The sequence below is a fragment of the Cherax quadricarinatus genome, chromosome 4, assembly GCF_038502225.1.
Source record: "Cherax quadricarinatus isolate ZL_2023a chromosome 4, ASM3850222v1, whole genome shotgun sequence".
In the NCBI taxonomy this organism is placed as follows: Eukaryota; Metazoa; Arthropoda; class Malacostraca; order Decapoda; family Parastacidae; genus Cherax; species Cherax quadricarinatus.
This window is the reverse complement of record NC_091295.1, coordinates 41,575,884-41,587,595: the sequence shown is the minus strand read 5'-3', so window position 1 is coordinate 41,587,595 and position 11,712 is coordinate 41,575,884. Positions and strand designations below refer to the sequence as shown.

General features: G+C 40.4%; 1 protein-coding gene across 5 annotated transcripts in view; it reads left to right on the top strand.

The window, feature by feature from the left end:
• LOC128684578 (protein brambleberry) overlaps positions 1 to 11,712 on the top strand; it is a 62,586-nt gene that overhangs the window by 23,699 nt on the left and 27,175 nt on the right. For all 5 annotated transcript variants that reach the window (XM_053770875.2, XM_053770873.2, XM_053770874.2 and 2 more), the window contains exon 9: positions 8,251 to 8,437. In XM_053770875.2, the coding sequence (XP_053626850.2) occupies positions 8,251 to 8,437 (187 nt within the window). The remainder of the gene's footprint in view (positions 1 to 8,250; positions 8,438 to 11,712) is intronic.

Genomic DNA, 11,712 nt, shown 5'->3' with positions numbered 1-11,712 from the left:
ATGTCGCTCAATTTTTGAAAAAAAAAAATTATTTTTTCTTATGAAATGATAGAGAATCTTTTCCCGATGGTAATGACACCGAAAGTTCGAAATTTGGTCGAAAACTCGTGGAATTATGCTCCCGCAAAGTTAGCGGTCTCGGCGACATATGCGTATCGGCGATTTCGCCGACTTTGAGCCCAATTTTCAGCCAATTCCAGTGTTCCAGTTGACCAAACTCATAGCTATTTCTTTAGAACTCCATTTTATCTATCAGCTGAGTACAAGAAACCTCCCATTTACTAATTTGGACTACCCAATATGGTGGTCAGAAATTGGTAATTTGGCCAATTTCACGCAAAATAAAAAAGATGCCAATTTCAAAATAGGGTCCAGAATAAACAAGTTAGACATTCGTGGCACTAAAATAACATATGCTCTGTTCATTAGTCACATCTCTAGGCCCCTCTTATATTATTGCTTTCTATTTTGATTTTTTTATTCATACAAAAAAATACAAAATTTACTGTTATGCAGACGACTGCATTTTTGTAAAAATGGTATAGATAATATCAGTGCACTAGTGAAAGAATATTAGACTCCCCAGTTGACGTGTATTGGACGTGTGGTGTGATTTATTTACTCTTGAACATTGGTAAAAATCGAACATTTCCGCTACTTTGAGCTCAGTTTCAAGGTCGTTTTCATCATAAAAGTAAGGAAAATCATCTCTATTTCTGTAATATGTTTTCCATTTTATCGCCTAAGACCATGAAAACACGAATACAACGATAAATACTATACGAAAATACACCTCAAAGTCGGCGTTTTATTCCAAAAAAACGATCAGTTTTTTTTTTCTCATTACGCAATGTGTGCTGCAGGATTTTTTTTATGTGGTGCACACTGACCACACAGACCCATTCTCTCACATGTGGGCCTACCAGCTTTCTCCCACTTGATTTGAAGCCGCTAGAATTATTGAGTATATATACGTCAGAAACATTGGCTCGTAAGACGTATTTATACGTCGAAAACAGTCAAAGGGTTAATATTGAATGTGGAGTACATTAGTAAATTATTTCTATTATAAAAGTAATTTTGTTGGAAATGTTTCCACAGACCTTAAACATGTACAGTGGAACCTCAGTTTTCATATGCCCCAGTTTTTGTAGGATTCGGTTTTTGACTACTATTTTCATCAAAATTTTGTCCCAGTTTTTGTACATCTCGGTTTTCATGGAGTTGAAGATGGTCCGTACCAAACGCATCCATGTGACTTGGCCACTCAAGCACCCCCACAAAGCATCCCATGCATTGTGACTAGGTCTGCCTTTGTTTCTCTTTGAGTGAGCATCACTCCTCGCATTCATCCAAAACATTTTGCAATAATCCATTGTTTTTTGTGCTTTTTTATTGAGTGTGACTGCTAAATAAGCCACCATGGGGCCAAAGAAAGTTCCGAGTGCCGACCCTTTGATAAAGAAGGCGAGAAACACTATAGAATTCAGGAAAGAACTCGTAGCAAAGTATGAAAGTGGTGTACGTGTGGCCGTTCTCTCCAGGATGTACGGGAAGTCTGCATCAGCAATCAGTTCCATCCTGGTAAAGAAAAACGAAATAAGGAAACTGATGTTGCGAAAGGAGTAAGTGTGTTAACAAAACAGATCGCAAACACTTGAAGATGTTGAGAAAGTGTTGTTCGTGTGGATCAACAAAAAACAGTTAGCGGGAGATGGTGTTTTGGAGGCGATAATTTGGGAAAAGGCAAGGCAGTTGTATGCGGATCTCGCAAAGAAAATGCCTGGAATGAGTGCTGATGTTAGTGAATTTAAGACCAGCAGAGGCTGGTTCGACGAATTCGAGAAGCGAATTGGCACAGTTTTTAAGGCATGGTGTGGCTGTAAGTTCGGACAAACGTGGGGCCTAAGAATTCATTAATGAATTCAAGGAGTATGTACAGGCTGAAGGATTCCTCCCCCAACAAGTCTTCAGTTGTAATGAAACAGGCCTCTTTTGGAAGAAAATGCCAAAGAGGACCTACATCATGCAGGAGGAAAAGGCACTGCCAGGACACAAGCCTATGAAGGATAGGCTAACACTTTTGGTCTGTGGTAACACTAGTGGGGATTTCAAAGTGAAACCTTTACCAGTGTATCATTGAAAATCCTTGAGTGTTAAAGAAAAAAATGTCATCAAGAGTAAATTGTGTATGATGTGGAAGGCTAACATTAAGGCATGGATCACAAGGCAAATTTTCATTGAGTGGGTCAGTGAGGTGTTTGGCCTGAGTGTGAAGAAATACTTTGTGGAAAATCAGTTGCCATTCAGGTGCCTCCTGGTACTGGACAATGCTCCTGCTCATCCTCCAGACTTGGAAGACCAATTGTTGGACAAGTTTAGTTTCATCACAGTATAGTTCTTGCTCCCTAATACCACTCCTCTCATCCAGCCCATGGACCAGGAGGTCATTTCAAACTTCAAAAAAACTCTACACCAAAGCACTGTTGCAAAGGTTTTCAGTGAAGTGACCTTAGACACTGAATTCACCCTAAGAGTTCTGGAGGAATCACTTCAGTGTCCTCAGTTGCATAAGCCTTATAGATAAGGACGATCAACTCTGCTTGGAGAACATTGTGGCCAGAATGTGTCCAAGAAGGATTTTAAAGGGTTTGAGGCTCACATGACGCCCTACACCTATTGTGGAATCTATTGTCTTTGGGGAAGTCCATGGGGGTTGGATGTGAGTGGCCAGGATGTGGAAGAGTTGGTGGATGACCACAGGGAAGAGCTAACCACTGAAGAGCTGCAAGACCTTCAACTGGAACAGCAACAGATCGCAGCTGAGGAAATTGCTTCAGAGTAGGAGGAAGAGTGAGGGGAGAATGTGCCTTCAGTGATTAAGGACTTGTGCAAAGTCGGGTGAGTTGCAAAATTTTGTGGAGAAATGTCACCCTAACAAAGCTATTGCAGGCTGTCTGCAACATGTTCAATGACAGTGCCATGTCCCATTTTAGGCAAATCTTAGAGACACCAGCAACAGACACCTCTGGACAGATTTTTTGTGCGACGGGTACAGTGACGCAAGCTGTTTCTAGTAACTGCAAAAGACAAAGAAGGGAAGTAACTCCAGATAGGGCCTTGATACCTGAAGTCCTTATGGAAGGGGATTCCCCTTCCAAACAGGAACCTCTCCTTCTCCCTCTCCCCTCTTCGCTGTCTTCCATACGCCAACAGGAGTCTTCAATAAAGGTAAGTGATGTTACATGTTCATTTATCCATTTTATTAGTTATATTTTTTTCCCGGTTTTCTGTATGTAAAACTATAGTTATTCTCTACAAAATTTATTTTTTAATATTTTTGGGTGTAGAACAGAGTAATTGGATTTACGTTATTTCTTTTGGAAAATATTGCTTCAGTTTTCATACGGTTTGGTTTTCGTCAGACGTTTTAGAACAGATTAATCTCGAAAACCGAGGTTCCACTGTATAAAAAAGATGACCTGTTCAAATTTGCTTGTCTGAAGGTGCATTCCTCAAATGTACTGATAACCCTTGAAAGATGTAGCACTTCCCCATGAATAAATGCTTTATTAATGAATATGCATACTCTGCAGCATTCATATATTCATGGCTGATGCCAACATGGCCAGTAGACTAGATGAAGAGGAATGTTCAGCATCTTATTGTATTGATGTATAAAGAAAATCGCATGAGCTTTCTCTTGCAAAACTAGAACAGCCCTCAAGTAAAAATTCCCCATCTTTCATTCAGATATCTTGCCAGAAATGTATACATGCACATCAGAATTCAAATTACCATCTGAACTGCAGTGTCCCCACTCTTCAAGTGAAGGTGGTGTACTTCCCACCTCTAGAACTTCATCCGGCCCAGCTAACCGGTTTTCCTTCAATGTGGTGAGGGTGATGTTCACATATAACTGTTACACACCTGTACTGGATGTGGAAATTTTAGCTTCTGATTTTGCCCAAATGAAAGGCATCTTCTCTTCCCAAATTTTCCTCTTATCCTCTAACTATCCACCCACCTTCCCTCCTACTCTCCTCTCACCTCCTCAGTCCTACTTCCCCCAAATCTCTTCTTCCCATCCTGTCACTCTTACCTCCTAATCTTTTTTTCATTTTTCTCTTTTTCTTTCTAGCTCTGTTTTATATATTATAACTGAAGTCATCAGAGAGTGATAGGCAGTCCTAGAAAATGGAGCATACTCAAGGTATATGCACTAGTTTTTTGTTCAGCCTGTATTTTTGAGCAGATAAGACATACATCTAAGTGCTGTTAGCCTCCTGATTGCCTGGTTTGCCAGATTTACTGTGTGGTTCTTTATAGTCAATTTGTAATCAGATTTTGCCCCAAGGATATCAACCTCATCCCCAGGTTCTAAGACTCCCCTTCATTCTTACCACTGCTCCAGCATTACCATCATTTGTTTTCTCAGAAGCAAATGTAACCTGCTATCGTTTACCCCAGATTGATATAGGTGAAAGCTGATGATATAATTGAGAACGGCTGGCCTTTCCTATCTTGGATAAGTAAATATCAAAGTATGTTGTCTATATATGCATGGGATTCTGGAATAAGCTGAAAGTCATTTAAGTAGACATTCTATAACAATTGCCCAAGCACGCTTCCCTGTGGAACACTGATGCTGATTGAATGTCTTGTTGACTGTCCCATTGAGAACTAGTCTTAGAGATCTACCTTGAGGGTAATCACTAAGGCATAGTGCAGAGCCAGACTCCTAGTGCTTGCAGTTTTGCCATAGTTCCTGGTGCCATACTCGGTCAATAATGCCAGCAAAGTCCAGTGCTACAACACAGCTGACCTTGGATTCATCCAGTGACTGGTGCCACATAGTGGTGAGGTTTAATGGCAGATCAGCAGTAGTGATCTTTTCTGAAACCATATTGATGGTTGCAAGTGGTAGTTGAAAAATGGTTATCATCCATGAGATTCTCAGGAATCATGCCAGTGATTGACAGGAGTGACACTGGTCTGTAATTGCTGATTTTTTTTTTTTTTATGGATGGGGACTACATTTGCCTCTTCCCACAGAGAAGGCCACTTACACTGCAAGGCAGTGCTGATAGATGCAAGTGATGCTAGCTGGTCTGCATACGTATCTACTAAGCAATCTTTCAATTTTTTGATTCTCTCCCTTTTTCTCCCTCTTCATCTTTCTTTTTTCTCTCATTCACACACCCACCTACCCTTTATCCCTAATGTCTTCTCCTGTTTTTTCTGCATCCAACCCCCCCCCCCCTCCCCCTTTTCTCAAATCTTGCTTTTCCTTTTTCATTCTCCTCCTTATAGTGCTTAACAGTTTTTTTTTTTTCAACAAGTCGGTCGTCTCCCACCGAGGCAGGGTGACCCAAAAAAAAAGAAAAAATCCCCAAAAAGAAAATACTTTCATCATTCAACACTTTCACCACTCACACATTATCACTGCAGTTTAGAAGTATATACGTATAAAAATACACAATACAGTGGACCCCAGCATAACGGACAATCCGCATAGCGGACGCTTTGATCGCTAAAATTTTGCCCCGCATAGCGCCCAAAAACCCGCTCAGCGGCCTTCGTCCGAGACGCGTCCAATGTGCGGCCTGAGCCAGCCTCATATGTTCCGCCGGTGGCATTGTTTACCAGCCAGCCTCCGCGGTAACATTCAAGCATACAATCGGAATATTTCGTATTATTAGTGTTTTCGGTGCTGTTTCTGGAAAATAAGTGACCATGGGCCCCAAGAAAGCTTCTAGTTCCAACCCTACAGCAATAAGGGTTAGAATTCCTATAGAAATGAAGAAAGAGATCATTGATAAGTATGAAAGTGGAGTGCGTATCACCGACCTGGTCAGGTTGTACAAGAAACCCAAATCAACCATCTCTTCTATTGTGGCCAAGAAAACGGCAATCAAGGAAGCTGTTCTTGCCAAAGGTTTAACTGTGTTTTCGAAACAAAGATCGCAAGTGATGGAAGATGTTGAGAGACTCTTATTGGTGTGGATAAATGAAAAACAGCTAGCAGGAGATAGCGTCTCTCAAGCGATCATATGTGAAAAGGCTAGGAAGTTGCATGAGGATTTAATTAAAAAAATGCCTGCAACTAGTGATGATGTGAGTGAATTTAAGGCCAGCAAAGGTTGGTTTGAGAGATTTAAGAAGCGTAGTGGCATCCATAGTGTGATAAGGCATGGTGAGGCTGCCAGTTCGGACCACAAAGCGGCTGAAAAATATGTGCAGGAATTCAAGGAGTACATAGAAACTGAAGGACTGAAACCTGAACAAGTGTTTAATTGTGATGAAACAGGCCTGTTCTGGAAGAAAATGCCAAGCAGGACCTACATTACTCAGGAGGAAAAGGCACTCCCAGGACATAAGCCTATGAAAGACAGGCTTACTTTGTTGATGTGTGCCAATGCTAGTGGTGATTGCAAAGTTAAGCCTTTATTAGTGTATCACTCTGAAACTGGTTCAAAGGAGGGGAGAGAGAAATTGAAGGAATTGCCTACTTCAAAGATTAAGGAAATGTGTGCAAAATGGCTTGAAGTGCAAACCTTTTTTGATGAAAATCACCCTCACACAGCTATTGCAAGCCGTGCTGGTGACTGTTACAATGACAATGTTGTGAACCACTTTAGACAAATCATAAAGGAACGAGAGGTACAGGCCACTATGGACAGATATGTTGTGCGAAAGAAGTCCAGTGACTCTGAAGCTGGTCCTAGTGGCATTAAAAGAAGAAGGGAAGTAACCCCAGAAAAGGACTTGCCTCCTCAAGTCTTAATGGAAGGGGATTCCCCTTCTAAACACTAACACTCTCTCTCCCCTCCTCCCATCCCATCAATCATCACCAGATCTTCAATAAAAGTAAGTGTCATGTAATTGTGCATGCCTTTTTCAGTTTGTGTGTACTAAAATTAACATTTTTTTGTGGTAAAAAAATTTTTTTTTCATACTTTTGGGTGTCTTGCACGGATTAATTTTATTTCCATTATTTCTTATGGGGAAAATTCATTCACATAGCGAACATTTCGCATAACAGCCAGCCCTCTTGCACGGATTAAGGTCGCTATGCGGGGGTCCACTGTATATCCCTCCAAACTGCCAATATCCCAAACCCCTCCTTTAGAGTGCAGTCATTGTACTTCCCATTTCCAAGACTCGTGTCCGGTTATATAAAATAACCGGTTTCCCTGAATCCCTTCACTAAATATTACCCTGCTCACACTCCAACAGATCATCAGGTCCCAAGTACCATTCGTCTCCATTCACTCCTATCTAACAGGCTCACGCATGCTTGCTGGAAGTCCAAACACCTCCTTTACCCCTTCCCTCCAACCTTTTCTTTGTCAACATTTAAAAGTTCCTCAAAATATTCTTGCCATCTGCCCAATACCTCCATCTCTGCATCTACTAACTCCCCTACTGTTTTTAACTGACAAATCTATTCATTCCCTAGGCTTTCTTAACTTGTTTAACTCGCTTCAAAATTTTTTCTTATTTTCATTAAAATTTCTTGACAGTGCCTCTCCCACTCTATCATCCGCCCTCCTTTTGCACTCACCACTCTCTTCACCTTTCTTTTACTCTCCATATACTCTACTCTTCTTATAACACTTCTGCTTTGTAAAATACCTCTCACAAGTCACCTTTTTCTCTTTTATCGCACCCTTTACCTCATCATTCCACCAATCACTCCTCTTTCCTCCTATAACCACAAACTTCTGACCCACATTCTAATACTGTACTGCATTTTTAAAACTATTCCAACCCTCTTCAAACCCCATCCCCTCCCCACTACTCATACTTGCACCAGCCCACCTTTCTGCCAATAGAACCTGCAATAAAACTATTGTACTTTGTAATGGTGTGCTCCCTCACTTGCCCTTTCTACTCTCCTCCACCTTTTTGCCCATTACCTCTGTCAAACCTAACCCTCTCTTTCTCTTCCCTAAATCCCTTGCCACTTTTCACTCTGCACCTTCCCTATTCCGTCACCCTACATCCTTCCTTTCTCTACACCCTCTTTCCTTTACACCAAAACCACTCCTTAACCCAAGCTTGCCCCCCCCCCCCCCCCCCAAAAAAAAAAAAAATCCATAATACTCCTTTGCTATATCTTGTCTAGGAATATCCCTCATTAACCTTCCACACATTTGATCTCCCTCTCCTAAATGTGCCCCCTTTCTTCAAAACAAAATTGAACTATGTGCAAGTTTTTCATATTTGCTTTTTATTTTTTTTCAGTGAATCTCTCGCTTACCTTCCTCTGGGGTGTTTATCAGTGGCAAAGGAAGAGAAAAACCATAGCAAATTTTGGAGTTCCTCCTCCACTGACATACCAGCTGTCATCTACTCCATCAGAAATCCAGCAGCTGCTACTAACAGAAAAAGTTGAGACAACATCCCCTGCAAAAGAACACACTATTACAAGGTACAGTAGTTTTATTGTAAGTATTGTATATTACACAGTATTACTAAGTTTCTGGTAATATTCTGAAAGTGTATAATGTTCAGTGTGTTTATTTTTTTCTTTAAAGTGGCCATATCCCACCAGGTAAGGTGACAAAAAAAAAAATCACCCTCATTGCCAGAAGTATGCAGACATCACAATTTAAGTGATTATCCAAATGGCAATATCCTCCACCCCTCATTCATGATGCAGGCACTATACTTGCCACTTCCAGGACTCAAGTTTGGCTAACAGGTTTTCCTTTATAGATGTTACCTTGCTCACTCTCCAGCAGCATTGTCATGCTGTGAAAACTACTTAGCTCCTCTTATTCCAAGCTTGCTGGATGCTCAAACCCCTAGCACACACAACTCCTTTACTCCTTTCCCTCCTCAAATGACCTCTACTCCTTTTCTCCAACCCCAGCTGTATGCAGTCTTTTAATTATCCTGTTCTGTTCCGTCCTTTTGAAATGGCGAAACCATCTTGACCCCTCAGAATTATACATTTGGTAGCCCCACAGTCTTCTAATTTCTATGCTCCAAATTCCCTGGATAATGATTATTTATGGTAGTAGGTTGGTAGACAGCAACCACCCAGGGAGGTGCTACCGTCCTGCCAAGTGAGTGTAAAACGAAAGCCTGTAATTGTTTTACATGATGGTAGGATTGCTGATGTCTTTTGTCTGTCTCATAAATATGCAAGATTACAGGTATGTCTTGCTACTTCTACTTACACTTAGGTCACACTACACATACATGTACACATTTATTTATACACACTCATCTGAGTTTTCTTTGATTTTATCTTAATAGTTCTTGGTCTTATTACTTTTCCTTTTATATCCATGGGGAAGTGGAATAAGAATCTTTCCTCCGTAAGCCATGCGTGTTGTAAAAGTCAACTAAAATGCCAGGAACAGTGGGCTAGTAACCCCTTTTCCTGTAAAGATTACTAAAAAGAATAAGGAGAAGAAAATTGTCAAAGTGGGAAGTCTGAATGTGCGTGGATGTTGTGCAAATGATAGGAAAGAGATGATTGTCGATGTTTTGAATGAGAAGAAGCTGGATGTCCTGGCTTTAAGTGAAACAAAGCTGAAGGGGGTGGGAGAGTTTCAATGGAGAGGAATAAATGGGATTAGGTCAGGGGTTTAAAATAGTTAGAGCTAAAGAAGGAGTAGCAATAATGTTGAAGGATAAGCTATGGCAGGAAAAGAGGGACTATAAATGTATTAATTCAAGGATTATGTGGAGTAAAATAAAGATTGGATGTGAAAAGTGGGTTATAATAAGCGTGTATGCACCTGGAGAAGAGAGAAGTGTAGAGGAGAGAGAGATTTTGGGAAATGTTGAGTGAATGCGTGGGGAGTTTTGAATCAAGTGTGAGAGTAATGGTGGTTGGGAATTTCAATGCTAAAGTGGGTAAAAATGTTATGGAGGGAGTAGTAGGTAAATTTGGGGTGCCAGGGGTAAATGTAAATGGGAAGCCTTTAATTGAGCTATGTGTAGAAAGAAATTTGGTAATAAGTAATACATATTTTATGAAAAAGAGGATAAATAAATATACAAGGTATGATGTAGCACGTAATGAAAGTAGTTTATTAGATTATGTATTGGTGGATAAAAGGTTGATGGGTAGGCTCCAGGATGTACATGTTTATAGAGGGGCAACTGATATATCGAATCATTATTTAGTTGTAGCTACAGTTAGAGTAAGAGGTAGATGGGAAAAGAGGAAGGTGGCAACAAGTAAGAGGGAGGTGAAAGTGTATAAACTGAGGAGGAAGTTCGGGCGAGATATAAGCGACTATTGGCAGAAAGGTGGGCTAGTGCAAAGATGAGTAGTGGGGGGGTTGAAGAGGGTTGGAATAGTTTTAAAAATGCAGTATTAGAATGTGGGGCAGAAGTTTGTGGTTATAGGAGGGTGGGGGCAGGAGGAAAGAGGAGTGATTGGTGGAATTATGAAGTAAAGGGTGTGATAAGAGAAAAAAGTAGCTTATGAGAGGTTTTTACAAAGCAGAAGTGTTATAAGAAGAGCAGAGTATATGGAGAGTAAAAGAAAGGTAAAGAGAGTGGTGAGAGAGTGCAAAAGGAGAGCAGATGATAGAGTGGGAGAGGCACTGTCAAGAAATTTTAATGAAAATAAGAAAAAATTTTAGTGAGTTAAACAAGTTAAGAAAGAAAGCCTAGGGAAAGTATGGATTTGTCAGTTAAAAACAGAGTAGGGGAGTTAGTAGATGGGGAGATATAGGTATTAGGTAGATGGTGAGAATATTTTGAGGAACTTTTAAATGTTAGGAAAGAAGGAGAGGCAGTAATTTCATGCACTGGTCAGGGAGATATACCGTCTTTTAGGAGTGAAGAAGAGCAGAATGTAAGTGTGGGGGAGGTATGTGAGGCATTACGTAGAATGAAAGGGGGTAAAGCAGCTGGAACTGATGGGATCATGACAGAAATGTTAAAAGCAGGGGGGGATATAGTGTTGGAGTGGTTGGTACTTTTGTTTAATAAATGTATGAAGGAGGGGAAGGTACCTAGGGATTGGCAGAGAGCATATATAGTCCCTTTATATAAAGGGAAAGGGGACAAAAAAGACTAAAAATTATAGAGGAATAAGTTTACTGAGTATACCAGGAAAAGTGTACGGTAGGGTTATAATTGAAAGAATTAGAGGTAAGACAGAATGTAGGATTGCGGATGAGCAAGGAGGTTTCAGAGTGGGTAGGGGATGTGTAGATCAAGTGTTTACATTGAAGCATATATGTGAACAGTATTTAGATAAAGGTAGGGAAGTTTTTATTGCATTTATGGATTTAGAAAAGGCATATGATAGTGGATAGAGGAGCAATGTGGCAGATGTTGCAAGTATATGGAATAGGTGGTAAGTTATTAAATGCTGTAAAGAGTTTTTATGAGGATAGTGAGGCTCAGGTTAGGGTGTGTAGAAGAGAGGGAGACTACTTCCCGGTAAAAGTAGGTCTTAGACAGGGATGTGTAATGTCACCATGGTTGTTTAATATATTTATAGATGGGGTTGTAAAGGAAGTAAATGCTAGGGTGTTCGGGAGAGGGGTGGGATTAAATTTTGGGGAATCAAATTCAAAATGAGAATTGACAGTTAGTTTTTGCTGATGATACTGTGCTTATGGGAGATTCTAAAGAAAAATTGCAAAGGTTAGTGGATGAATTTGGAAATGTGTGTAAAGGTAGAAAGTTGAAAGTGAACATAGAAAAGAGTGAGGTAATGAGGGTATCAAA